At 48.4% G+C, this 27,766-nt stretch overlaps 1 protein-coding gene across 3 annotated transcripts in view; it reads left to right on the top strand.

Annotated features, from left to right (window-relative positions):
* The first annotated feature begins 347 nt into the window (after positions 1–347).
* The window catches only part of MAST3 (microtubule associated serine/threonine kinase 3), a 41,305-nt gene continuing 13,886 nt past the window's right edge, over positions 348–27,766 (top strand). For 2 of the 3 annotated variants that reach the window (XM_060276492.1, XM_035116979.2), the window contains exons 1-16: positions 348–688; positions 14,438–14,526; positions 14,914–14,989; positions 15,519–15,539; positions 16,063–16,141; positions 17,468–17,628; positions 18,861–18,936; positions 19,085–19,294; positions 19,746–19,847; positions 20,597–20,729; positions 21,383–21,453; positions 22,566–22,651; positions 23,267–23,475; positions 24,847–24,985; positions 26,254–26,386; positions 26,567–26,732. In XM_060276492.1, the coding sequence (XP_060132475.1) occupies positions 630–688; positions 14,438–14,526; positions 14,914–14,989; positions 15,519–15,539; positions 16,063–16,141; positions 17,468–17,628; positions 18,861–18,936; positions 19,085–19,294; positions 19,746–19,847; positions 20,597–20,729; positions 21,383–21,453; positions 22,566–22,651; positions 23,267–23,475; positions 24,847–24,985; positions 26,254–26,386; positions 26,567–26,732 (1,810 nt within the window). In that variant the 5' untranslated portion in view covers positions 348–629. The remainder of the gene's footprint in view (positions 689–14,437; positions 14,527–14,913; positions 14,990–15,518; positions 15,540–16,062; positions 16,142–17,467; positions 17,629–18,860; positions 18,937–19,084; positions 19,295–19,745; positions 19,848–20,596; positions 20,730–21,382; positions 21,454–22,565; positions 22,652–23,266; positions 23,476–24,846; positions 24,986–26,253; positions 26,387–26,566; positions 26,733–27,766) is intronic. The other variant, XM_060276493.1, reaches the window with a different exon arrangement.

Below are 27,766 nucleotides of genomic sequence, written 5' to 3' on the forward strand. Positions count from 1 at the left end.
CTTCTTTCTTGTAGCTTGAATCCATCGTTCCGTGTCCGCTTCTCTGGAGCAGCAGAAAACAACCTTTCTCCCTCCTCTATATGACATCCTTTCATATATTTGAACATGGCTATCATATCACCCCTTAACCTTCTCTTCTCCAGGCTAAACATACCCAGCTCCCTAAGCCGTTCCTCATAAGGCATCGTTTCCAGGCCTTTGACCATTTTGGTTGCCCTCTTCTGGACACGTTCCAGCTTGTCAGTATCCTTCTTGAACTGTGGTGCCCAGAATTGGACACAGTACTCCAGGTGAGGTCTGACCAGAGCAGAATACAGTGGTACTATTACTTCCCTAGATCTAGAAGGAAAAACCTAAATGCTGCGCGCTTTCCCGGAGTTGCCATATCCCCGGGATCGTTTCGGCGGCCCATTTCTGAACCTTTTCCAACCGATTCCCCGGCGCACGTGTGAAAGGAATTTGGGGGCGGGCGGGGGTTGGTGTGTGTGGGTCTCTCTCTGCTGCGCAAATCTCGGGAGGGGGCGCTGCGGAGCGCCCTGGGCTAGGAGGCCGGCGGCGCTCGGAAGGCGGTGACGGCGCCCAGCGGGAGGAGGAGGAGGAGGAGGAGAAGGACCCGCCTGTGGCCGACGATGTCGGACCCCGGCACCTGGGGGTCCCCGCTGGGCGCCCTGAGCCAGCTCTCAAAGAGGTAATTAAGGCGGAGGCGCGCGGCCAAGGAGCGAACGAAACGCGCCGGGGCGCTTCCGGGCGCAATTACGCACCGAGCGGAGCTGCTTTTTTGGAGAGGGAGGGGAAGAAGCGCCTTGCCGGAGGGATGGCGGGAGGGGGGGTGTTGCTTGCTGAGAGTTTGTGCCCATCCTCCCCGGGGGTGGTGTGCAATGCACAAACAGTCCCCCCCTCGCGCGCATGGGTGCTTTTTTGGGGACGTTCCCAGGCGCGCCAAGCTTCCTGGGTTAGAGGGTTGCAAAAAGGTTTAACAATCACATACCCAGAGGCGCCTCTCCTCTCTCGCCTGCTGTGTGTGTGGGAGGGGGGGGCTTTTGTGCAGGGAGCCCCCCACCTCTGAAATACCATCTTGTACTCTAATTTCTGGGCTGTGACTTTTTTATTCATATATTATCCACTCGAAGGTCCACCATCTCCTTCTTTTGTGTTTTTATCTCTCTGTCTCTCTTGCTGAATAACAGGTTGGCTGTTTCTCCTCCTTTCTCTCCCGCCTCTCCCCCCCCCCCGTTAATCTGTGTGCGCTTGTACAGATTAGGACATAATCCCCTCGGCCAGATTGTGGGGGGAGGGGGGCTGGTTTGGACCTGGAGCATCCGAGGTCACCGATCTCCTTTGGGCTCCAGCTTCCTCCTTCCTCCTTCCCACCCGCCCAAAAAGGCAATGTGAGGTTTAAGGGGGAAATTCACCCCCAAACAACTGTCCCGCTTCCTAAAATGAACCCTAGATCATTGGTGGGGGGGGATTTTTCTCGGGTGAGCAGCAAGGCTTGTTCCTGAATCAAGCTCCAAGGATGTGGGGGTGGGGGTGGGGGGCAGAATTCCAGGAATGTGGTGGGGGAGGAGGAGACTTTCAAGGATGGTGTTGATGCCCCTCTGAGGCAGGAATGAGGTCCGGCCGCTGCTTTGAACTGGTTGGCCACTCTGAGGACAGGAAGCCTGACTGGATGGGACCCCCCTCGGGTCCTGATCCAGAAGCCAAGCTCTTCTCCGTGTTGCTTAGGATTCCTCAGTGGAGCTTCTTTGAGCAGAGGCAGTCTACCCTAGGATGGTGGAGACGCAAGGCTTGTTTTGGCTCTCGCATTCCGCTTGCTGGTTTCCCTTTGGGTGACCACTGGCGAGGACAGGATTTTGGGCTAGGCAAGCCCCTTTGGGCCTGATCCTGCTGCCACAGGGGGCTTCTCCTAGGTTCTGATCTGCAGCTTTAAAAAAGGTAATGGATCAGTTCAGTGGTTTTCAGTGGCCGTGCTGGCTGCATTCTCTCATACAGTATATATAATTTGATTTTAAAATGTATAAACATTTAACAAAATCAATTAAAAATCCATAAAATGAGATTACAGTGGTACCTCGGTTTATGAACACAATTGGTTCTGGAAGTCTGTTCATAAACTGAAGCGTTCATAAACTGAAGCGAACTTTCCCATTGAAATAAAATAAAAAAATTCTATTTCACTGTATTTCACTGTATCTGAAGAAGTGTGCATGCACACGAAAGCTCATACCAAAATAAAAACTTAGTTGGTCTTTAAGGTGCTACTGAAGGAATTTTTTTATTTTACTTCGACCCAGACCAACACGGCTACCTACCTGTTTCCCATTGAAAGAAATGGAAAGTGGATTAATCTGTTCCAGACGGTCCGCGGAGTACTTAAACTGAAGCGTACTTAACCCGAAGCATGGGTGTAATTGGTTCCGGAAGTCTGTTCATAAACTGAAGCGTTCATAAACTGACGCGAACTTTCCCATTGAAAGTAATGGAAAGTGAATTAATCCGTTCCAGATGGGTCTGCGGCGTTTGTAAACCGAAAATTCGTAAACCGAGGTGTTCGTAAACCGAGGTTCCACTGTACTGTGAATCTCAAGACTGCCCCCTCCCTCCTCCATGGGTCTTAATAACAATGTTTTACAACTGCATATATCAGTTCATATCCAGATTTTTCCATTGGTCTGAATTGTCCATAGCTTTCGTTCCTCTACAAGGGTGGCTAAAAGCCTGTTGGTGTTTTCACCTGGCCACAATTGTCTTGTAAATAAATGCGTTCTCCATTCACTGTCAAGGCAGTAGATGCAGAACTGCGCTTGACTCCGACTTTTGGGCGTTGGATCGGTCACTGTGAGGCAGGGGCACGAACTGGAATAAAATATGGGGGGGGGGGTCAGGTAAGACCTGCCTCACATAACTGATCGCAAGATGCGGCACATTCAAGTGGCAATGCCCATCCAAGTTGGGTATGTGTGTGTGGCGCCCCCTCAAATATTTTATGGGGGGGAGGGGAAGGGACTTCGGCCCCTAGGAGCTGGCTTCCTATGCTGTGAGGACAGGTCCGGATGAGGCCCTTTTGGCCAGATCCAGCTGCTGCAGGGCAACAGAAAAAGGAGGCAAATATAGATTGTATCTGAGAAACACTCCTTGGCCAGGCTTCGAATAACTCTTGCAACGTTACAAAGACTTCGGATATATTGGAAAGGACTATAATTCGGATGAGCTATATAATATGCAATTGATGAAGATATTTAAAGGACCCGCGGAGGGGAGGAGGGAATTTGGAAGCACCTTGTTCTGTTTTGAAATTTAATTGTGTGAAGCGTGTGATTTGTTTCGTAAAACCAATAAGAATCATTTCGAAAGGAAGATAAAAAGGAGGCTATTCGCAACTGTGGGCCGCTCAACTACGCGGTGAGATTTAGCGATGGGCATCAACTTGGATGACTCTAAAAAGGAGATTATACAAATCCAGGCAAGGCTCGGTAGATACTAGCCAGTGGCTCTGTTGTCACTGCTACAGGCTATAAATGCCTTTGAACGATGATGCACTCAGGCCTGGGTTTGGGGCTTCCGTTTTGGGGCATCTAAGCGGACACTGTGACGACAGGAGTTGGGACCAGATGGCCTGATCCAGCTTCTGCAGGACTCTCCTTACAATCGCTTTGTGGAGAGGTAAAATAAAGGGGTCACACTTGCCCCATGGAGCCACGATAGTTTTTCGACGTAGATCAGTGTTCGAAATGCGCCAGGCGCATTTTGCACCTGGCCGCCAGCCCCTTGCGACTGAGTGAAGATGCCCGGGTGGCCAGGATGGCACCTGACGTCTCCGCCATCTTGGGGGTCCTGGGATCTGGACCGTTTTCGCACAACAATACCCCCCACTTTGTAGGATTCCATCCATTCTATTTTATCCGTGCCGCCGGAATGGATTTCAGGAACCGCATTGGAAAATAGCGACTTAGGAGCTATCCAACCCACAAATGGCAACGAAGCATTCCGTTTTGGCAACTGGGACCCTGGTCTAAGGAGCCGTTTGGCGCTTAGCTTATATATCTGAGTTTCTAATGCTCTTAAAATGCTCCCACCTTCATCACGGAGAAATAATAATGATGATGATGATATTCATAATTTATATCCCGCCCATCTGGCTGGGCGGCTTCCAACAGAATATTAAAAACACGGTAAAACATCAGGCATTAAAAACTTCCCTAAACAGAATCATAGAATCCTAGAGTTGGAAGAGACCACAAGGGCCATCCAGTCCAACCCCCTGCCAAGCAGGAAACACCATCAAAGCAATCTTGACATATGCCTGTAAAAGCCTCTGCTTAAAGACCTCCAAAGAAGGAGACTCCACCACACTCCTTGGTAGCAAATTCCACTGCCGAACAGCTCTTACTGTCAGGAAGTTCTTCCTAATGTTTAGGTGGAATCTTCTTTCTTGTAGTTTGAATCCATTGCTCCGTGTCCGCTTCTCTGGAGCAGCAGAAAACAACCTTTCTCCCTCCTCCATATGACATCCTTTCATATATTTGAACATGGTTATCATATCACCCCTTAACCTTCTCTTCTCCAGGCTAAACATACCCAGCTCCCTAAGCCGTTCCTCATAAGGCATCGTTTCCAGGCCTTTGACCATTTTGGTTGCCCTCTTCTGGACATGTTCCAGCTTGTCAGTATCCTTCTTGAACTGTGGTGCCCAGAACTGGACACAGTACTCCAGGTGAGGTCTGACCAGAGCAGAATACAGTGGTACTATTACTTCCCTTGATCTAGATGCTATACTCCTATTGATGCAGCCCAGAATTGCATTGGCTTTTTGAGCTGCTGCATCACACTGCTGGCTCATGTCAAGTTTGTGGTCTACCAAGACTCCTAGATCCTTTTCACATGTACTGCTCTCAAGCCAGGTGTCTCCCATCCTGTACTTGTGCCTTTCATTTTTTTTTTGCCCAAAAGATGGCTTCTAAAAGTCAGATAGTTGTTCATTTCCTTGACATCTGATGGGAGGGCGTTCCACAGGGCAGGAGCCACTACCAAGAAGGCCCTCTGCTTGGTTCCCTGTAACGCTCCTTCAGGTCTACTGGGCCAAGGCCACTGAGGGCTTTCAAGGTCAGTACCAACACACTGAATTGTGCTCTTCCCATCTCTGCTATATAGAAAACTCGCTGTACCCTAAAAATTTGCTGCTGTCCCCCTTGGGCTTGGGGGCTGCTGCTTCCACCTCCGAGTTCAGCCTCCGCCCCCAACATTTCCCAGATTCTAATATTTTTCCATCTCCCCTCTAAAGTAAACCCAGCAGCGTTCTGTTGGGACTTACACCTGGGTTAAGCGTTTCTCGGATCGGGATCAGGGCTGGATTGAGGTTTGATGAGGCCCTTAGCTCCTGAAGGTAACGGGGCCCTTTCTGTGCCCAGCTATCCTTTGTCATAGAATCCTAGAATCCTAGAGTTGGAAGAGACCACAAGGGCCATCCAGTTGAACCCCCTGCCAAGCAGGAAACATCATCAAAGCATTCCTGACAGATGGCTGTCAAGCCTCTGCTTAAAGACCTCCAAAGAAGGAGACCCCACCACACTCCTTGGTAGCAAATTCCACTGCCGAACAGCTCTTACTGTCAGGAAGTTCTTCCTAATGTTGAGGTGGAATCTTCTTCCTTGTAGTTTGAACCCATTGCTCCGTGTCCACTTCTCTGGAGCAGCAGAAAACAACCTTTCTCCCTCCTCTATATGACATCCTTTTATAACAACAAATGGTCACTTTTTGTGTGTGTTGAATATAGGCTAGATGAAACAAAATATTAAAAAAATCCTTCCAGTAGCACCTTAGAGACCAACTAAGTTTGGCATTGGTATGAGCTTTCGTGTGCATGCAGACTTCTTCAGCTAGATGGTCATTTATGGACCTCATAGGTATCTAAAGCCGTTTGCACATCACAAAATATGTATTTTATCAAAGTCATTGTTGAACTTATCTTATATTTGGGAAATGTACATCCAGTTTCTTTTTCTTTAAATTTTTTTGGGGCCCCCAAGAAAGTGGGGCCCTAAGCTAGAGCTTGTTTAGCTTATACCAGGCATCCCCAAACTGCGGCCCTCCAGATGTTTTGGCCTACAACTCCCATGATCCCTAGCTAACAGGACCAGTGGTCAGGGAAGATGGGAATTGTAGTCCAAAACATCTGGAGGGCCGAAGTTTGGGGATGCCTGGCTTATACTTAAATCCGGCACCGATCGGGATCGTATTATTTTAAAATAAGATAAATCTAAAGGTTTCTGCCTGACTCTCTGAAGTGTTGTCTGGCTCTGTTTTGCAGGGCCGAAGGCCTGCGATTGGAAACTTCCTTTTTTATTTTTAATCGGCTGCTGGGTCCTTTTGCAACCGAAGCGCCTCTCCGCGCCACGAGCGGAAGAGGTGGCTATGCCTGCTCTCTTTGCAGCTGGGCCTCCGTTTCTGCAGCTCTCGCTTCCCCCAGGAAGGCACACACACACACCCCCCAATTATACTGACCCCCTTAATTCTTTCTTTCTTTCACACGCCCCCTCTGTGAGAAATATAAACTGCCAAACTCTCCTCCGCCCTCCCTTTCTTGTGGCTAAGTCTCCACACACATCATACTTTTAAAGCACTCGGCTTCCACCAAAAAGAAATCCTGGGAACTTTCGTTTCAGGGTGCTGGGAATTGTAGCAGTGCGAGGGATAAACTACAATTCCCGGTGTTATTTTTCTTTAAAGGTGCAGCTGGTTTTGAGATTGGTTTTCTTCTACCGTATATGGAAGTGTTTGTTTTTGGAAAACACCATTCTCGTTTTGAATAAGCGAAGCGGCGCAAGGCCTGTTTTTTATTCCTGTCGCTGACCTCTGTTGTGAAATTGAGGGGCGGTCTGTTAATGGAACGGAAAGGGAATAAATTTGCAATCGATTTAATCGGCAAATCCCACGGTTGGGAGGGAGGAGGAGGGGGGCGGCTCTCAGTGGCTGCTAGCTCTCCAGGTCGGAGGCGGCGATGCTTTTTCGAACCCCACTTGAAGACCCGGGAAAGAGCCGAGTTTGAATCCTCCCACGGCCCTCGGAAGCCAGCCGCTGCCTCTTCTCAGCCTGGCCCACTTTGCAGGGCGGTTGTGCAGCCTGGCCCACTTTGCAGGCGCGGAAGCCACACCCTTAAGTTCCTTGGCCGATGAGTGCGATCGAGGAGCAGGACTTGGGGTGGGAGGCAGCAAAATCACGCTTTCATAGAATCATAGAATCATAGAGTTGGAAGAGACCACAAGGGCCATCCAGTCCAACCCCCTGCCAAGCAGGAAACACCATCAAAGCATTCCTGACAGATGGCTGTCAAGCCTCTGCTTAAAGACCTCCCAAGAAGGAGACTCCACCACACTCCTTGGCAGCAAATCCCACTGCCGAACAGCTCTTACTGTCAGGAAGTTCTTCCTAATGTTTAGGTGGAATCTTCTTTCTTGAAGTTTGAATCCATTGCTCCGTGTCCGCTTCTCTGTCCGCTCCGTGTCCGCTTTGCGTTTGGAAATGTGGGCTCGGTAGGTTGGCAACCCTCGGGAGCAGAAGCGCGGGGGTGGCCTGTGCATTTGGCAGTGGTGGGGCGCCCCAGAAGCAACTGTGATCCACTTGTGTGTGTGAGAGGCCAGGATCCGCAGAGGAAGAGCCTCCATTTCCTGTTTGCGCGGCTGACGAGAGAAGGCCCTGGCAGCTGCTGTGCTTTGTGCAACGGAGCCTCCGGGGGCCGATTTGATCTTCCTTCCTTCCGCCTTCCCCCAAATGCCGGGAAGGGGCTGCGTGACTCAGTGGTTAGAGCACATGTTTCGCTTTCAATTAACTTCAGTTACATATAGCTTATAACATTTAACTCACTCAGTACATACACCACAAACACTAACTTCTGGTTCTCCTCATTGTGTTATTCTACATTTTGCTGATCTGTACACAATTTGTTGCCATCGTCTTCCTTTCCCGTTGATTATCAAGAAGATTCTATACTTTCTCTGTCTTTCAAGATTCATTCTAGGTCTGCCAGGAGATTGATCCTATCGCGGTAGCCTTTTAATATATTCCTTAAATACTGTCCGTTCTTTATTGACTTTTCATACTGAATGTCCGCATCTTCTCCCTGTCATCCTTGTGAGTTGTAAATATCCTATCATTTTCGCCTGCCATTCCGTTTTGGTGGGGATGTTATATCGCCTTTCGAATTCTTTGCTATTAAAATCCTAGCCGCTGTGGTTGCGTACATAAGAAGAGATCTAAGATTTATCTTTCATTTCCACAGACATGATACCCAACAGGACGCTTTTGGGTTGCTGTTTTTTGGAAATGAGGATTTGAAAATATTTTAAAGTTCATTATATATAGTGTCCAATAGTGCAATTCTTATACAATAGTTCAATTCTTATAGTGCAATTCTTATACATTTAACTTTCACAACAAAATGGTCAAAGGTCTGGAAACGATGCCTTATGAGGAACGGCTTAGGGAGCTGGGTATGTTTAGCCTGGTTAAAGGGTGATATGATAAAGGTAAAGGGACCCCTGACCATTAGGTCCAGTTGTGACCGACTCTGGGGTTGCGCGCTCATCTCGCATTATTGGCCAAGGGAGCCGGCGTATAGCTTCCAGGTCATGTGTCCAGCATGACAAAGCCGCTTCTGAGCGAACCAGAGCAGCACATGGAAACGCCGTTTACCTTCCCGCTGTAGCGGTTCCTATTTATCTACTTGCATTTTGACGTGCTTTCGAACTGCTAGGTTGGCAGGAGCTAGGACCAAGCAATGGGAGCTCACCCCGTCACAGGGATTCGAACCGCCGACCTTCTGATCAGCAAGCTCACAGCGCCACCTGGGTCCCCTGGGTGATATGATAGCCATGTTCAAATATATAAAGGGAGAAAGGTTGTTTTCTGCTGCTCCAGAGAAGTGGACACAGAGCAATGGATTTAAACTACAAGAAATAAGATTCCACCTAAACATTAGGAAGAACTTCCTGACAGTAAGAGCTGTTCGACAGTGGGATTTGCTGCCAAGGAGTGTGGTGGAGTCTCCTTCTTTGGAGGTCTTTAAGCAGAGGCTTGACAGGCATATGTCCAGAATGCTTTGATGGCGTTTCCTGCTTGGCTGGGGGTTGGACTGGATGGCCCTTGTGGTCTCTTCCAACTCTATGATTCTATGATTCTAACAACCCTGCAGGGTAGGCGAGGCAGAAGCCAGCCCTCAGGGAGAGCTTCCTGGCCGAGTGGAGAGAGTTGAACTCTGGTCTCTCCTGGGGCTCTAACCACTAGACCACACTGCCAACCATCCCTGTAGCCCTGGAGAACCCCTGCTGCTGCCTGTCAGTGTAGGCTAAATAGAGTTACAGTGGTACCTTGGCTCCCAAACGCCAAAAACCCAGAAGTGAGTGTTCCAGTTTTCAAATGTTTTTCGGAGGCCGAACGTCCAACGCAGCTGTCGGCTATTGTTTCTGGGGCGCCTGCACCAATCAGAAGCCACGCCTCGGTTTCCGAAAATTTCAGAAGTCAAACGATTTCCAGAATGGATTAAGTTTGGCGCTTTTGTTTTTGCTATTTATTTTGCGTTTTTGTTTTTGAGGCTTTTTCGGTTCATTTGTTTTTGTGACTGTGTGGAACCCAGTTCAGCCACTGATTGATTGATTGATTGTGTGACTGCAAAAAATGGATAACAGCCGCTCATCCAAACAATGATTGTCATCAGTGCAGGTAAAAAAAATAAAAAATTAATTTTTATTTTATCATCTACAGTACTGTTCTATTTATTTTATAGTACAGTACATTGATTATTGTTTTCATTTTATGGATCAATGGTCTCGTTGGATAGTAAAATTCATGTTCAATTGCTATTTTAGGGGTTGTTTTTGAAAGTCTGGAACGGATTAATCTGTTTTGCATGACTTGCTATGGGAAAGCGCGCCTTCGTTTTGGAACGCTTTGGTTTCGGAACGGACTTCCAGAATGGATTAAGTTTGAGAACCAAGGGACCACTGTAAATAGAACTGCCTAAGGCAGCTTCCCTTTATTTTATTTTATTTTTATATTTTTAAATAAACTTTATTGTATTTTTTAAAAAAATACCAAAAAAGCATAAATTAAACATTATATCCAAATCTTCAAAAAAGAAAAAGAAAAAAAATACACAAAACAAACAAACAAAAAGACACAAAACAAAACAAACAAAAAGACACAAAACAAAACAAACAAACAAAAAGAATCAGTCTTCAATTTGCTATCATTCTTTTCCTTCCTTCCTTCCTTCCTTCCTTCCTTCCTTCCTTCCTTCCTTCCTTCCTTCCTTCCTTCCTTCCTTGCAGTCTCTTTCTTTCTGTTCCGGAAAACCACTTTGAATCCCTGCTATATGACTTGACTTCCCTCTATCTCTTTGCGGCTTCGATGCTTCTCTTAAGTGACACGTATTCTGTCTTCATTTATTAAAATCAGCCCCCCCCCCAATTATATCTCTGAAATTATTCTAAGCACAACCAAGTATTGCTTTTGGAACCACATTTTGCCAGCTAGTTTTTAAAGCAATCCAATTCCTTTGTTTTTTTACGTTTGTCGCCCGAGTGATCTCTTATTAGTTCCGTCATTTCTTATTAGTTCTGTCGCACAACTTTAATTGCCCCTCGTCTTTTCTCGGTATCGACTCGCATTTCCAGTATTTTGCTGTTAGCATTCTAGCCGCTGTTGTCGCGTAGAGAAATGTGCTTTTCATTTGGGGTGCTTATCGATATGCAGAGACCCTTTGGCACTAGCCTGGCAATCATGAGGGCTGGAACCTTGCTATGTTTTTTTGGGGGGGGGGCGACTGCTTTGGGTGCAAAATGGGGCTTGGGTGCCAATTCTGGCGAGGGCCGGAACCTGCAGGGGGCCGCTGCGTTCCGTCAGTTTCCTGCGTGCCCGACTTCCTCCTTCGCCTCTCCCCGCCGGCGGTTACATAACCGGACAACGGCTGGCTCTGCCTGCCCTCCTCACCCTATGATGTAACCGGGCATCGCACCAGAGACAGGCATATTGCAGAAAGTTAGGGTGTGTGTGTGTGGGGGGTCTATGCCATTTGTTCTGTTCTAGTCTGTTGTTGTTGTTTAGTCGTTTAGTCGTGTCCGACTCTTCATGACCCCATGGACCATAGCATGCCAGGCACTCCTGTCTTGCACTGCCTCCCGCAGTTTGGTCAAACTCATGTTGATAGCTTCGAGAACACTGTCCAACCATCTCGTCCTCTGTCGTCCCCTTCTCCTAGTGCCCTCCATCTTTCCCAACATCAGGGTCTTTTCCAGGGAGTCTTCTCTTCTCATGAGGTGGCCAAAGTATTGGAGCCTCAGCTTCACGATCTGTCCTTCCAGGGAGCACTCAGGGCTGATTTCCTTAAGAATGGATAGGTTTGATCTTCTTGCAGGCCATGGGACTCTCAAGAGTCTCCTCCAGCACCATAATTCAAAAGCATCAATTCTTCGGCGATCAGCCTTCTTTATGGTCCAGCTCTCACTTCCATCCATCACTACTGGGAAAACCATAGCTTTAACTATACGGACCTTTGTCGGCAAGGTGATGTCTCTGCTTTTTAAGATGCATCTTAAAAAGCTGTTCTAGTCTAGCTGTGGTCTAAACCACAGAGCCTAGGGCAGGGATGGGCAAGCTTTTGAGCTTGGTGTGTCAAAATTTGCAAAAATCGAGCATAACTCGGGTCGTGTGTCACTTCGAGAAAAAAACCACAATTTCACGATATATATAATTTAAATAACAAAAATGTATACAGTAATTGTAATATATAACTGTATTTAAATAAACCAATAACTAATTATTTAACCAAACCAAACCAAAAACCCCTTATTTATCACAAAGTGCCCAGAGTTGTTGAGCTTTTTGAGGGGAGCTGCTGACCAAAGATTTGGAGGTTTTTGGGGGTGCAAAAGTTGCTTTGCTTTTGGGGGGGTGCCCCAAAGCGACTGCGCTTTTTTGGGGGGGGGGGGAAGAGAACATAAATAAATGACGAATAATACCTTCGCTGGAACTAACACGCAGCACCGACATGGTCTGCCAAAGCGCCAAAAAACCCAGCACAGAACGGGTTAAAAAAATGAACGCTGTTACACCCAATCATAGTCTGCCAAAGCGCCAGAAAAAAACAGCACAGAAAGGGTTAAAAAACCAATCTCTGGCTACCAGCAACAACAACAACAAAAAGGGATCTGGGTTTTAACAGGGGAGACAAGCTGTAGGAATAGTGGGAGAACAAATTGGGGGGGGGACAACAACAACAGCGCGAATGGGCCAATGGGGCGCGTGCCACCAGTGAGGGCTCTGCGTGTCACGTCTGACACGCGTGTCATAGGTTCGCCATCACTGGCCTAGGGCTTGCCGATCGGAAGGTCAGTGGTTCGAATCCCCGAGACGGGGCGAGCTCCCATCCTTCAGTCCCTGCTCCTGCCAACCTAGCAGTTTGAAAGCACGCCCAAAAGTGCAAGTAGATAAATAGGGACCGCTCTGGCGGGAAGGTAAACGGCGTTTCCGAGCGCTGCTCTGGTTTCCCCAGAAGCGGCTTACTCACGCTGGCCACATGACTCGGAAAAACTGTCTGCGGACAAACGCCGGCTCCCTCGGCCTGAAAGCGAGATGAGCGCCGCAACCCCAGAGTCGTTCTGGACTGGACTTAACTGTCAGGGGTCCTTTCCCTTTCCCTTTTTAGTCCGTTTGACTTCCGAAATGTTCAGAAACAGGGGCGCGGCTTCCGATTGGCGCAGGCGCCCCGGAAACAATAGCTGAAAGCCGCGTCGGACGTCCGGCTTCTGAAAAACGTTCGAAAAGCGGAACACTCACTTCTGAGTTTTCGGCGTTTAAAAACCAAGGCATTTGGGAACTAAGGCATTTGGGAACCAAGGTGTTTGAGATCCAAGATACCACTGTATATTAAAAAAACCACACAGAATTATTAACAGGCAATGTAATTCTCTGCAGGGAGACCTCGGTTCTAATCTCAATAGTAGCTCAAGGCTGCCACTGTTGGACTTTTGAAAACTGCTGTTGCAAGTTGCTCTGTCTAAACCACAGAGCCTAGGGCTTGCCGATCGGAAGGTCAGTGGTTCGAATCCCCGAGACGGGGCAAGCTCCCATCGTTCAGTCCCTGCTCCTGCCAACCTAGCAGTTCGAAAGCACGCCCAAAAGTGCAAGTAGATAAATAGGGACCGCTCCGGCGGGAAGGTAAACGGCGTTTCCGAGAGCTTTCCAACATTAGGTGTTAATTTTGATTTTTATATTTGCAGGCATCGTCTTTTGTCGGGGAGTGTATTTTCCCACAAGGTTCCAGACATTAGTACTGCCAGTTGTTCTGATTACTGTATTTTCATTATCTTGGAAACAGATGTGCTAGGGCAGGCATCCCCAAACTGCGGCCCTCCAGATGTTTTGGCCTACAACTCCCATGATCCCTAGCTAACAGGACCAGTGGTCCGGGAAGATGGGAATTGTAGTCCAAAACATCTGGAGGATGCCTGTGCTAGGGTGTGAAAGACCCCAGGACTTACAGGCATAGGGCGGTTCACACATTTAATTAAATGCCAGTTGCTTTAATTATTTTATGTATCTTGGACACAAATGTGCTCGGGTACCTTGACAGCTCCAAATAAAATGCACTTTTGAATCATTATTAAAATGTATCTTGTGATTTTAGGGACCCAGGTGGCACTGTGGGTTAAACCACTGAGCCTAGGGCTTGCTGATCAGAAGGTCAGCGGTTCGAATCCCCGCGACGGGGTGAGCTCCTGTTGTTCAGTCCCAGCTCCTGCCAACCTAGCAGTTTGAAAGCACCTCAAAGTGCAAGTAGATAAATAGGTACTGCTCTGGTGGGAAATGATTCTATGATTCTATTCTATGGGATTCTATGATTCCCATCGTTCAGTCCCTGCTCCTGCCAACCTAGCAGTTCGAAAGCACATCAAAATGCAAGGAGATAAATAGGAACCGCTACAGCGGGAAGGTAAACAGCGTTTCCGTGCGCTGCTCTGGTTTGGCAGAAGCGGCTTTGTCATGCTGGCCACATGACCTGGAAGCTATACACCGGCTCCCTCGGCCAATAATGCGAGATGAGCGCGCAACCCCAGAGTCGGTCATGACTGGACCTAATGGCCAGGGGTCCCTTTACCTTTACCTTTATCTTGTGATTTTATTTTGGAGCTTTATGCTGAGAACCACCCTGCGATTTACGGGCACAGGGGGTTGAAATTTACAGAGAAAATTCCGGCCAAAAGCTAGGAATCCGGGTAGACTGCCTCTGCAGCTGGAGGTTTTATTATTATTATTATTATTATTATTTATTATTATTATTATTATTAATCTGTGAAGGGTGCTGACAGCTGCCTCTCTGGGGGTGGGATCTCCCCCCTGAAATAACCCTTGCAATTAACCCTTGCATGTCTGTCTTTGCTTCCAGCTGCCGAAGGAGCAACCGGAAAAGTTTGGTGGTGGGGACCCCGTCGCCGACCCTCTCCCGCCCCCTCTCCCCGCTCTCGGTGACGACAGGTAAGCTGGGTGCAGAAAGCGGGGCACCCTAGGGCTCCTCCTCCCTTGTGTGCTCCTTACATCTCCATCTGAATAGCCCCCTCCCCATAATTATATTCCAAGCCATCAGCAAATAATTGCATTATGCTTCACGCATCATTTTTAAAAAAATGAATCTTTCTTGATTTAAAAGCAACGCACAAGAAAAGTTTTAAACAGGGAAAGTATAAAGAAAAAATGGTAGAAAAATAGATTCCTGAGAGCAGGCCATCCAGCCTCCGTTTAAAACACCCAGAAGCCTCTACCACCTTATGAGGAATTTTAGAGCAGGAAGGGCACCCCCACGGTCATCTATCCCAACCCCGAACAAGCGCAGCTAAGGACGGTTTGCTTTTTACCTCTCTGCAGCCAGCAGCAGCAGCCCCCTCGACAGCCCCCGCAACTTCTCCTCTGGCACGTCGGCCAGCTTCCCCTTTGCTCGCAGGTAAGAGTCCCGCCCGCCAGGGGTGGCGTTGGCCGAAGCGAAGTCCCCAGGGCGGACGGCAAAACTCCTGGGTTTGGGGAGGAGAGCAACCCAGCCAGCGAAGCCGTGGGGGGGGGGAGCTTTTCCCCAGTCCTGTCCAGAGCCTGAGCCTGGGGAAATTTCGGCCGCTCTAACCACTGAACCATCCTTCCCCGAGCAGCACCTTTGCTCTCCTTTCCCCCTTCTGCCACTCTTTTCACGCGTTGGGAGATTGCAAACTTTCCGGGCATTGGCTTCATTGGTTCTTTCACAGGGGAGCGGGGTTGGGATGGATGAACTTTGTGGGTACCTCCTGACTCAGAAAATATCTGCTTCTAAATGCACAGGCATATCCCGGATTTGGGAAGGGAGGGTCTTGGAAGGAAGGTACCTTGCATCCGTTTCAGAGTCTCACCTCTTGCCTCTGGGCCGCCTCTCTCTCTCCCCCCCCCCCAAATTTCTCTTTTTCCGCCTTCGCTTCCGGATGATGCGCTACCCATTCCTGTCCCAGCCATGCTCCTCGGACTGACAGGTGATTGGCGTTTCCAAAACCACTTTATTCGCTCTTTGGTTTCGTCGCCAGCCACTCCGGAGATAAACTTTTTAGATCCTGCGCCTTAAAGGTGGAAGGAGTTCCTATCATTTAATCATGGAGGAACTGCGGCTGGAGTTGTTGGAGTTGATACTCTGGATTAGAGAAAAACTGAAAATGAGATAACCCCTCTTGTGCTTTTTGCGTAGAAAGGAAAACGAATTGATCTATTTTGGGATTTCCTAACAAAGTAGATCACTTAGGATCAGGTTGGAGTGGCTGGGGTGCAAATAATAAAATTATTATTATTATTATTGAGCGAATGTTTTTAATCATTTCTTTTATGTAACAGAAAGACAGAAAATCGGAAGTCCTTTATTTTTCTCTGTTTCTTTCTTCTACTTTTTTCGTTTTCCAGTTTTGTTTTTTTCTCCTTGCTTTTATTTCGATCAGTTTCTCTTCTCGTTTAATGAAAAAGCTTTAATAAAATCACTCGCTCAACTGCTCTCCTTTCCCTTTCCAGGGCTGACGGCCGAAGGTGGTCTCTGGCTTCCTTGCCCTCCTCTGGCTATGGCACCAACACCCCCAGCTCCACCGTCTCGGTAAGTTGGGGGGGGGTTTCTTTCCTCCTGCAGCGGGGAGTTCCGCAGGTGTCAGCTCACAGCGCTGCCAGGATCTCTGCACCCATTTGCTTTTTGTGTGGGGTTAGACACGCAGCTGAGACCTAAAAGTGCAAAATTGGAAGGCACCCCTATTTGTTTATTTATTTATTTAATTTCTGTACTGCTTTATATTTTTAAGAAAAACCTTCAAAGCGGTTTACAGCATATTAAATCCATAGAATCATAGAATCATAGAGTTGGAAGAGACCACAAGGGCCATCCAGTCCAACCCCCTGCCAAGCAGGAAACACCATCAAAGCATTGTTGACATATGGCTGTCAAGCCTCTGCTTAAAGACCTCCAAAGAAGGAGACTCCACCACACTCCTTGGCAGCAAATTCCACTGCCGAACAGCTCTTACTGTCAGGAAGTTCTTCCTAATAAAACCTCAATAAAACACCCCCGAGCACAGAATTGGAAATAAGTGCAAAAAAGGGGGAGTCTTTTCCCACCACTGCCAAATCTCTCATTCCTCTTTAAAAAATTTTTTTTAAAAAAAGTAGCTTAAGTGGGGGGGGGATGTTATTTCACCCTGGGGGCCGAATTCCCTTTGGCAAAGTTTTCGAGGGCCAGAGGCAAAAAAAAACGGGCATGCAAATATTGGCAGGCTTGCTTCTGTCTCTCTCCTCCATCCAGGCGAGCAATGGGGCATGAGCACAGTGCAAGGAGGGTGTGAATTGGGGCCAGCAAGGGGGCGTGGCCTAGGGAAGAGGGCGTGGCCTGGCCAGAGGATCCATGGGCCAGTTAGAAAGAGAGGGTCCTGTTTGGGGGCTACGCCGAGTGGCCCCTGCGAGGGCCTGATCCGCCCGCTGCAGGGCTCTCCCGACGTCCTTTTCCGCTTTCGTAGAACCGTGGACTTGGAAGGGGTCCCCCAGGGGCCATCCAGTCTGACCCCCCCATGCAATGCAGGAGTCTCAGCTAAAGCATCCACGACGGACGGCCGCCCAACCTCTGCTTGGAAACCTCCGTCTGCCAGAAAGCTTTCCCTGATGTTGAGTCGCCGTCTCCTCTCTTGCGACTCGAAGCCGCGGGTTCGAGTCCTTACCTTCCTCTGGAGCGAGAGGAAATGAGCTGCCCTTGAGCTCTCAGAAAGACGGCTCTCCTGCCCTCCCCGCTCAGTCTTTCCGCTTGCTCCTTCGTCCCGAGGACGGAGCGTCAGACTTTCCGTGCGGGTGGGCGAGCACCCAAGGGTGCCGCTGAGCTCATCGCCCTCCTCCTCCTCCTGACGCTTGGGCCCTGCTTGGCCTTCTCCTTCTTTCTCTCTAGTCCTCCTCCTCCTCCTCCCAGGAGCGCCTCCACCAACTCCCTTACCAGCCCACGCCCGACGAACTCCATTTCCTCTCCAAACACTTCCGCAGCACCGAGAGTGTGGCTGGGGAGGACGGGCGCCACTCGCCCTACTTCCGACCCCGGTCCCGGAGCCTGAGGTAGGAGCCGCTTCGGAATTTGGGGGGTGGGGGTGGGACGGCACTCCGCTTTGAGGGGCGGTCGGAATGGAGTGAGTGGTATAAGGTTGTGACAATGACATGGGGTGTTAAGAACAGGCTTCCTCCACCTCCGCCCTTTTGGCCTACAACTTCCATGATCCCTGCATGCTCTGGTCCATGGGGTCACAAAGAGTCGGACACGACTAAACAACTGAACAACAACATCTATGAATTGAGTGAGCGGTGAAGGGCCTCAGGGGCGGAAGCGCGAGTTCGGAGGCCATGCAAGAGTCTTTGTCCTTTGTAAATTTATCATCTTTATTATTATTATTATTATTTATTATCATTGCTGTTTGTTCTTCCTGAAATTATCCAAGATCTGTAGCTGAGAACGAGTGGCTGCCGCTTTTCCTCCTCCAGCCACGTCCCTTTTCCTTTTGTGCCATGTCTTCTTCCTTTATTTGCTTCCATATACCAGCCACTTCTCATGAATTTTATTTATTTATTTATTTATTTATTTATTTAAACCCCGCCCATCTGGTTGGGTTTTCCCCAGCCACTCTGGGCAGCTTCCAACCAAATATTAAAATACAGCAATTCATCCAATTATTTTGTAGCGGAAGCGCTAACGGTGAAAACGACAGGAAGCAATTCGATCTGCAGGTTTTCTTCTTGATTTTGAGTTATTCTGAATTATTAAGTTGTTCTGAATTATTTAATAATAATAATAATAATAATTTATTTATACCCCGCGCAACTGGCTGGGTTTCCCCAGCCACTCTGGGCGGCTTCCAACAGAAAAATAAAACACAATAATCTATTAAACATTAAAAGCCTCCCTAAACAGGGCTGCCTTCAGATGTCTTCTAAAAGTCTGGTAGTTGTTTTCCTTTTTGACATCTGTTGGGAGGGCGTTCCACAGGGCAGGCGCCACCACCGAGAAGGCCCTCTGCCTGCTTCCCTGTAACTTGGCTTCTCGCAACGAATTATTTTATTTATGATCTTCAGTTTTATGCGAGGAGCGGAAAACCTGGTTGCAATCAATTGCATTCCATTAATTTAATCTGCAACAATTTGGAAAAGGAATAAAAAAAGGAAAAAGCTGGAGGGTTTGCGCCCGAGATTTCTGGAGACATTGAGGTTTCTGAGTGGGGTTGGGGTTTTTTAAAATTATTATTTTTGGGCTCTTGCGTCGATTCTTCAGCCCCCCTTTCTCCCCCCACCCTCCGCAGCCCCGGCCGGACGAGCGGGACATTCGACAACGAGATTGTGATGATGAACCACGTTTACAAGGAGAGGTTCCCCAAGGTCAGTCAAAGCACCACCCCGTAATCCCGCGCAATTCGAACTGGGGTCTCCGCCAAGAAGGTGGGGGAGCTCTCTCTTCCTGGCACCCCTCTGTTTTGGAGGTTGTCCCACCCACCTCGTTCTGTCTCCCCTCCCCACTCCACCCCAGGCCACGGCGCAGATGGAGGAGCGTCTGGCGGAGACGATTGCCAACTTATCGCCCAGCAGTACTTTGCCCCTGGCCGATGGGGTCCTGGGCTTCATTCACCACCAGATCATTGAGCTGGCGCGCGACTGCCTCTCCAAGTCGCAGGGGGCTCTTGTCACCTCACGCTACTTCGCCGAGCTGCAGGAGAAGCTGGAGAAGATGCTCCGAGACGTGAGTGGGATCCCCAGCGGTCATCCATCCCAACCCGCTGCCAGGGCACGAATCGCTGGCAGAGGGACCTCTTTAAAAAATCCTAGAAGAGTTGGAAGGGAACCCCGAGATCTTGGGTTTTTTCTATGCTGCAAGCCGCCCCGAGATCTACTGACAGAGAGCGGTCTACAAATTTATTATAATGAATATTTTTATTAATATTAATAACAGTGATCCAATCTTTGGAGAGGAAAGGTTGGGTAGAAACATCACAGATAAATGAAATGAAGAACTCACTAGGAAGCAGGACAAAGCGAGAGTTTGGCAAGCTTATTGGGAAAATGACTCGGAAAATTAAAAGCGGCAAGAGGCCAAAATCAACGCAACGATTTTTTGATTTATTTTTTTTGGTAAATGTAATCTTAAAAATGGCGGCTGCTGAAGGCCGGTTCTCCCTCTGGTCCTCCTCCAGGCCCAAGAGCGCTCCGAGAGCGACGAGCTGCGCTTTGTGGAACAGCTGGTCCGGAAATTCCTGATCATCATCTCCCGTCCGGCTCGGCTCCTGGAGTGCCTGGTAAGGAGAGTCGTTCGAACCGGCGGCCGGCTGGCCGTTATCGAAGGACGTGCGCTTTATTCCTCCTCCCTCCTCCTTGCTTCTCCCTCATGTGTGGCACACATTCTGCATAGATGGGGAGGTCAAAGTGGGAAAACTCGCGGGGTTCATGCAAATGATTACGGCACTCGGGAGAAATCGCGGAGTTGGGTGGGACCCCGAGGGGCATCTAGCCCAACCCCCTGCAATGCAGGAATATTTTGCCCAAGGCAGGACTCGAACCCACAACCCTGAGATGAAGAGTCTCCTGCTCTCCCCTCTGAGGATGTATATATGTATATTGTAACCCGCCTTGTGAACCTTGGATGAAGGGTGGTATTATTCTTCCTTTCTTTTAAAAATAACTTTGTGTGTCTTTTTAAAATAAAATATTTTTGCACGCTTATTTCCAGTTTCTCCCAAAACAAATAACCATTATCTCACACGAAGCACATGCCCGTGTTTTGCGTCGTGAAGCACTAAACGTTATTTCAAATGCTACAGAGCCCAGGAAGAAATAAAAGTTATTAAGGCAGCGTGCAACACAATGATATGTAGGAATGTAGCATAGCTCATAAAAGGAACACAACCCGATCGATGCGTCCTCGGATCTTGACTCTCAGGTGTGTAAGGAATGGCGGCCCAAATGCAACTTTAACCGGAAGCAAACCCTTCTCCCCCTCTTTCTCTGCCTTTTTTCTTCCCCTTTTTCCCTCTCCCCCTTTTTGCAGGAATTCGACCCGGAAGAATTCTATCACCTCTTGGAAGCCGCCGAGGGACACGCCAAAGTCGGGCAGGGGATCAAGACCGATATTCCAAGATACATCATCAGCCAGCTGGGCCTCGCCAAGGACCCCCTGGAGGGTGAGGAATCGGGGGCGGGGGCGGGGCGGAAAGGCACCCCGATTTTCAGATGGAAGGTGGGGGGTGGACTATCCCTCTAGCGCTAGGACTTGGGGATGCCCAACCAGTTCCAGATTTACGTATCAGCTAAACAAGCTCTAGCTTAGGGCCCCACTCTCTTGGGGGCCCCCAAAAAAATTTAAAGGGAAAAAAAACCACTGGATGTACATTTTCAAAATATTTTCTATCTATCCATCTATCATCTTTATGTCTATCTATCTATTTATGCCAGGGCCAGATTTATGTATCAGCTAAACAAGCTCTAGCTTAGGGCCCCACTCTCTTGGGGGCCCCCCAAAAAAATCAAAGGAAAAAAAAACACTGGATGTACATTTTCAAAATATAATCTATCATCTATCTATCTATCTATCCATCTATCATTTTTCTGTCTCTCTATCTATTTATGCCAGTGCCAGATTTATGTATAAGCTAAACAAGCTCTAGCTTAGGGCCCCTAACCCTAACCCTAACCCTAACCCTAACCCCCCAAAAAATTAAAGGGAAAAAAACCCCTGGCTGTACATTTCCAAAATATAATCTACTAGCTGGCCCTGTGTCGATCCATGAGGTGTGCTTGGTTCCGGGTCGATTCCTGTTTCTCTCTTACCCTCCAGAAATTGTTCAGCTCGATCAGGTAGACTGCGGCCCCCTGGCGGGATCAGAGCAGCCGGGCGACTTCTCCGAGGTGAGACCAGCCCTCTCCTCCCCGCTTTCCAACCCATTGATATCGTAGAACGGTAGAATTCTACAATATCGGATGGGAACCCCGAGGGTCATCCATTCCAACCCCCTGCGATCTTTTGCCCAAGGTGGGACTTGAACCCGTGGCCCTGAGATGAAGAGCCTGTCTTAAACGGGTTTGGAAGCGGGTGGGCGGTCTTTATCCGGTTCCAGGGTCGGGTATAGCAAAGAAGAGAGAGATATTAATGTTATGTTGTGAACCGCCCCGAGACTTGTGGGTTTAGGGCTGAATGAATAAAATAAATATCTTTTTATCGTACACACCAGAATATTTGTTTCAAATAAAAAGGCCTGTATATTTGTCTGAAAACTCTACAAACCCAGAATGGCAATGCGTCACTACAATGGGGGCTGTGTGACGACAGCCTTAAAAAGGGACCCCTGACCATTAGGTCCAGTTGTGACCGACTCTGGGGTTGCACGCTCATCTCGCATTATTGGCCTAGGGAGCCGGCGTACAGCTTCCAGGTCATGTGGCCAGCATGACAAAGCCGCTTCTGGCGAACCAGAGCAGCACATGGAAACGCCGTTTACCTTCCCGCTGTAGTGGTTCCTATTTATCTACTTGCACTTTGACGTGCTTTCAAACTGCTAGGTTGGCAGGAGCAGGGACCGAGCAACGGGAGCTCACCCCGTCGCAGGGATTCGAACCGCCGACCTTCTGATCGGCAAACCCTAGGCTCTTTGGTTTAACCCACAGCGCCACCTGCGTCCTTTATATATCCCTACTATATACATGGAAACCTAAGGCTGTCGTCACGCAGCCCCCACTGTACGTACATACACACAGACAATTTTTTAAATACTGTATATTCCTGCGTGTAAGTCTACTTTTTAACCCAGGAAAATCTTCTCAAAAAGTCGGGGGTCGTCTTATACCGCCGGGTCATATTTCTTATACGGCAAGTATATCCCAAACTATATTTTAATTGGAAAAGCTGGGGGTCGTCTCATACTCCCAGTTGTCTTATTATACGCCGGAATATATGGTATAAAGGCCAGAAAAGGAATCCTAATGTCTTGCCCTCCTCCTCCTCCTCTTCTCCTCCCTCTCAGAGCCGCCCTCCTTCCTCCGTTCCTCGGAGGAACCCGTGCGAAAGCGATTTCGAAACCGTCAAGCTGATCAGCAACGGAGCGTACGGGTGAGGGTGGTTTTCTTTTCCCCTTAATGTTTTTGGTTTGCGACGGGGCATCCAAAACGGGATGGGGAAAGAGAGTTTGCCGAGCTGAACAACCTTCCTCAGCCCAGCTCCGGACATTGTCGGAGGCGTCTTTCTGGGTCGCCGGGGTGAGAGCCGTGGTCTGGTTTCGAATCTCGGCTTGCTGTGCCGCCTCTGGCCAGTCGCTCTGCCTCGCGCTGCGCTGCCTTGTAGGGTTGTCGTAGCACGGCTCAAATTCCCCCCTCGCATTTGGAGCTAGCCCCTTTTCCTCCCTGCCTGGCCTAATAATAATCTCATATATGTTTACAAAAATTAAATTTAAATTAAATTTATACAATCTGTTTTTTCCCATCTTTTTGCTCGCCTAAACATTTTGTGAATCTTTGTTCCTTTTGTCCACTACCTGTATTTATTTTCCCCCAATTTGATCTATAAAGTGGTGGCTTCCTTGAGTCAAAATGAGAGCATCCCTAAACATTTTTTATTTTTTATAAATAAAATGAGAGCACCCAATTAAATGCATGTTCCCTCCATTTTGCTGGCTGTTCCTCCTCCTTCCATCTCTCTCTCTCTCCCCGCCTCTGCTCCGCCCACTAGGGCTGTCTACCTCGTGCGCCACAAGGAGACCCGCCAGCGCTTTGCCATCAAGAAGATCAACAAGCAGAATCTCGTCCTCCGCAACCAGATCCAGCAGGTCTTCGTGGAGCGAGACATCCTGACCTTTGCCGAAAACCCCTTTGTGGTCAGCATGTTCTGCTCCTTTGAGACCCGGCGCCACCTCTGCATGGTTATGGAGTACGTCGAAGGTGAGGGAGTCGTAGCGCCAGGCGCCGACCCGAAAAAATGTGGCATGGTACGTTCAGCCGCCCGCTTGGCTGCCGGAAGAAGCCATGCCGGGTGCAATCCAACCGCCTTAGAATCATAGAATCCTAGAGTTGGAAGAGACCCCAAGGGCCATCCAGTCCAACCCCCTGCCGAGCAGGAACCACCATCAAAGCATTCCTGACAGATGGCTGTCAAGCCTCTGCTAAAAGACCTCCAAAGAAGGAGACTCCACCACACTCCTTGGCAGCAAGTCCCACTGCCGAACAGCTCTTACTGTCAGGAAGTTCTTCCTAATCTGCTCTTAGGGAGCAGATTTGCAGAGGGTTAAACTCCTTTCGCAAGGTTTAGGCTAGGCATGGCCAGACTCTGCCCTCCAGCTGTTTTTGGACTACAATTCCCATCATCCCTAACCGCTGGTCCTGCTAGCTAGGGATGATGGGAGTTGTAGTCCCAAAACATCTGGAGGGCCGAGTTTGGGGATGCCTAGTTCAGGCTCGCAGTTTTCCTTGTTTGGGGGAGTTTTTAATGTTTGTTTGTGTTTTTAATATTTTGTTAGCAGCTGTCCAGAGTGGCGGGGGAAACCCAGCCAGATGGGTGGGGTAATAATAATAATAATAATAATAATAATAATAATAATAATAATAATAGGTCTCTCTTCCCTGGGGTCTGGGGTCTTGGGGTCTTGTTGGGGGTGGGGACAATACAAGCAGGAACCACCATAGCTCAGTTGCAGGACCCTTGCTTTGCACATGCCAAGGTCCCGGGTTCAAATCCAGGGACGGACGGTTTTAAAATAAGACAGGGAGCAGGGCGATTTATAAAAAATAAAAATTCCTTTCATTATTTTATTTTTCCGCCCAGGACGCGGAGAGGCTCTGCCGGTCAGAGCGGACTGTATTTGGGGGTGAGATTACCGGGGTGGGTGGGTGTCAATGACTCAAAAACTGGGTACCATTGCATTAAGTTCATCAATTAGGTTGCATTAATTGAACTAACCTGCCAGCAAACGTGCTTCGGATTTTATTTCTTTCCCTTAGTGGGTTATGCAAACCGCTATTCCAACTTTTTACAGCGCGGGGGGGGGGGTGGACTGGGGGTGAACTTAAAGGGAGCAAGGGGGCAGGCTCCCCCCCCCGCTAAAAAAGGTTTGAGATTCCTGCATTGCAGGGGGTTGGACTAGATGACCGCAAGGGGTCCCCCTTCTGACTCTTGAGATCCTAGGATCCTGGGACCGCCAGCGTAGGTCAAGCACCCAGCGCGGGATTGGGGATCCGGTCTCTGGCAGGGCTCTGCCCACCCCCCCACCCCATACGCGGATCTGGCGTCTCTCACTGCCCCCCTGTCTCCCTTAGGTGGGGATTGTGCCACCCTCTTGAAGAACATGGGTCCCCTTCCAGTGGACATGGCGAGGATGTATTTCGCCGAGACGGTCCTGGCGTTGGAGTACCTGCACAATTACGGCATCGTCCACCGGGACCTCAAGCCGGACAAGTAAGGAGGGCTCCTGTCGCCCCTCTGCATGTGTGCCTGTCTAAGGCAGGCATGGCCAAACTCAGCCCTCCGGATGTTTCGGGACTACAACTCCCATCATCCCTCGCTAACAGGACCAGGGATGATGGGAATTGTAGTCTCAAAACAGGTGGAGGGCCGAGTTTGGCCAGGCCTGGTCTAAGGTTTTGATATATCGCCAGGCTGAAATATCGCAACACGTCGAAATCTAACGGTGTCTGCAATAAGGTTAGAGCTGGTTTCCCCCCCAGAATTGTGATATATCCCCTGCTAACTATCGTGATATATTGTTATATCGCAATGTCTGGAATAAGGATGGAGCAGGTTTTCAACTTTGTGATATATCCCCAGCTAACTATCGTGATATATTGTTATATCGCAATGTCTGAAAATGAGGGTTGGGCTGGTTTTAAACACTGCAATTTATCACCAGCTGAAATATTGCAATACATTGATATATCGCCATGTCTGGAATAAGGACGGGGCTGTTTTTCAACATTGCGATATAGCTAAATATCATGATATGCTGAAAATATCACAATGTCTGAAATAAGCGTGGAGCTACGAGAAGACATTGGTGGGTTCCCCCACACTGTGATATATTTTTTTTTGCACAAATCGCGGTTCACAATATATTGCCAGGTCAGAAATTACAAAACCAATATCAGTCACGATATGGGACAATATATCACATGGCTCCATCCTGATTCGCCATATATTTCAAGGTCAAAAATTATGAAACCAATATCGCAATATGGACTTCAAACCAGTTTTGGACAACATATTGATACTGTATTTTTCTGTGTATAAGACTATATTTTTTCCCAAGTTTAAAACTGGGGGTCGCCTTATACAGTGGTGCCTCGCTAGACGAATTTAATTCGTTCCACGGGTCTTTTCTTATAACGAAAAATTCGTCTAGCGAATCCCATAGGAATGCATTGAATTTTTTTTAAATTTTTCTTTTGCCCATAGAAATGCATTAATTGAATTTCAGTGCATTCCTATGGAAAACCGTGATTCGCTAGACAAATTTTTCGTAAAACGAATTTGTCTAGCGAGGCAACCTCCACTAGAAAAAACCTTTCATTAAGCGAAAATTTCGTTAAGCAGGGCATTTGTTAAGCGAGGCACCACTGTACGTGGAATGTTGCAATTATTGATTTCTTAATTTGGGGCTGAAAAAAATAAGGGGCGTCTTATACTGAGGCTTGTCTCTCCCCCCCCCCCCCCCCGTCCCCACCCCATAGCCTGCTCATCACCTCCATGGGGCACATCAAGCTCACCGATTTTGGCCTCTCCAAGATCGGGCTGATGAACATGGCCACCAACTTGTACGAGGGCCACATTGAAAAGGACACCCGGGAATTTGTCGACAAGCAGGTGAGGGCTTGAGGGGGGCGCTCGGACCCACATTTTTTTGGGGGGTGGCGTTTGCCGGGAGGAGGGTCTCCGGGGAGACGGGGGGTTGGGTGTTTCCCACCAGGGTAGATGTGCCCACTTCCCTTGGCGGCAGGATAGGGGTCCCCGGGGGCACCCTGACCCCCCCTCTCCTGCTTACAGGTGTGCGGGACCCCCGAGTACATCGCCCCAGAGGTGATCTTGAACCAGGGCTACGGGAAGCCGGTGGACTGGTGGGCGATGGGCATTGTCCTCTACGAGTTCCTGGTGGGCTGCGTCCCCTTCTTCGGCGACACCCCGGAAGAGCTGTTCGGGCAGGTGATCAGCGGTAGGTGCTTCTCCCCCACCCCCCGGCGGAGGGGAATCGGAGAATCCGGAAAGGGGTCCCTCAAAGGTCATCCAACCCACCCCACCCACCCCGCGAGGCTGAGATCTTTCTGAACCCGCGGCCCTGAGTTCGAGTCTCATAATCCACAACTTCAGAAGCTGAGCATATCCCTCTGGTCCTCCGCTAACCCCCAAGAGGCTCTACCAAGTGAGCTATTTGAAATATAGTTGGGAGCCCAAGCGCCATCTAGCCCAACCCTGCTGCAAGGCACGGGTCTTGCGTTCGAGTCCTCCTTGAAGTGCACCTAGTTGGCCACTGTGAGAACAGCATGTGGGACTAGCTGCGTCCCCCTTTGAGCCTTTCCTGATGTTGCGGTGGAGCCTCCACCTCCAGTGGCAGTCTACCTAGCTTCCTAGTGGTTTTTCTTTTTGGAGGGGGAAAATCAGAAGAGGAAGGTTAAAAAAAATTTTTTTAAATTACTTTGCTGATCTCTTTTTCTTTTTTTATCATTTTTACTTGTTTTTACAAATACAGATTTTATAACAGCCCATGTACATATTCATATATTGAGATTCTCTGAATCTCATGACTTCCCCCCCTCCCCATGGGTCCTATTGTCGAGATTTAAAAACCGCATATTATTCTGGAATCTATATTTTATATCGATCCTTCCTATCCTTTGTTATGTTACAAGTGAGGTTCCTGCTAATGTTTTCATCAGCTTGCAGCGGTCTCATAAATATATTATAATATATTTATTATCCTAAGTATATTATAAATTTCCCCCATTATATATTTTTTAAGTTCCACCCAATAATTTTTATTATCTTTCACATTTTTATTACAATCACATCATAACAAATAATAAGTAGACTAATCCCCCCCGACTTCCTTCAACTTCCCTTTCCGGTTTTATTTTTTACATATAAACATGCCCTGCTTGTAAAACTATACTTTAAAACTATGTTCTTCAATCAAATCTTATTCTATTCTTGCCATTTTAACCTCATCTTTATAGCTTCTCTATATTGATT

This window comes from Zootoca vivipara, chromosome 6 (assembly GCF_963506605.1).
Source record: "Zootoca vivipara chromosome 6, rZooViv1.1, whole genome shotgun sequence".
In the NCBI taxonomy this organism is placed as follows: Eukaryota; Metazoa; Chordata; class Lepidosauria; order Squamata; family Lacertidae; genus Zootoca; species Zootoca vivipara.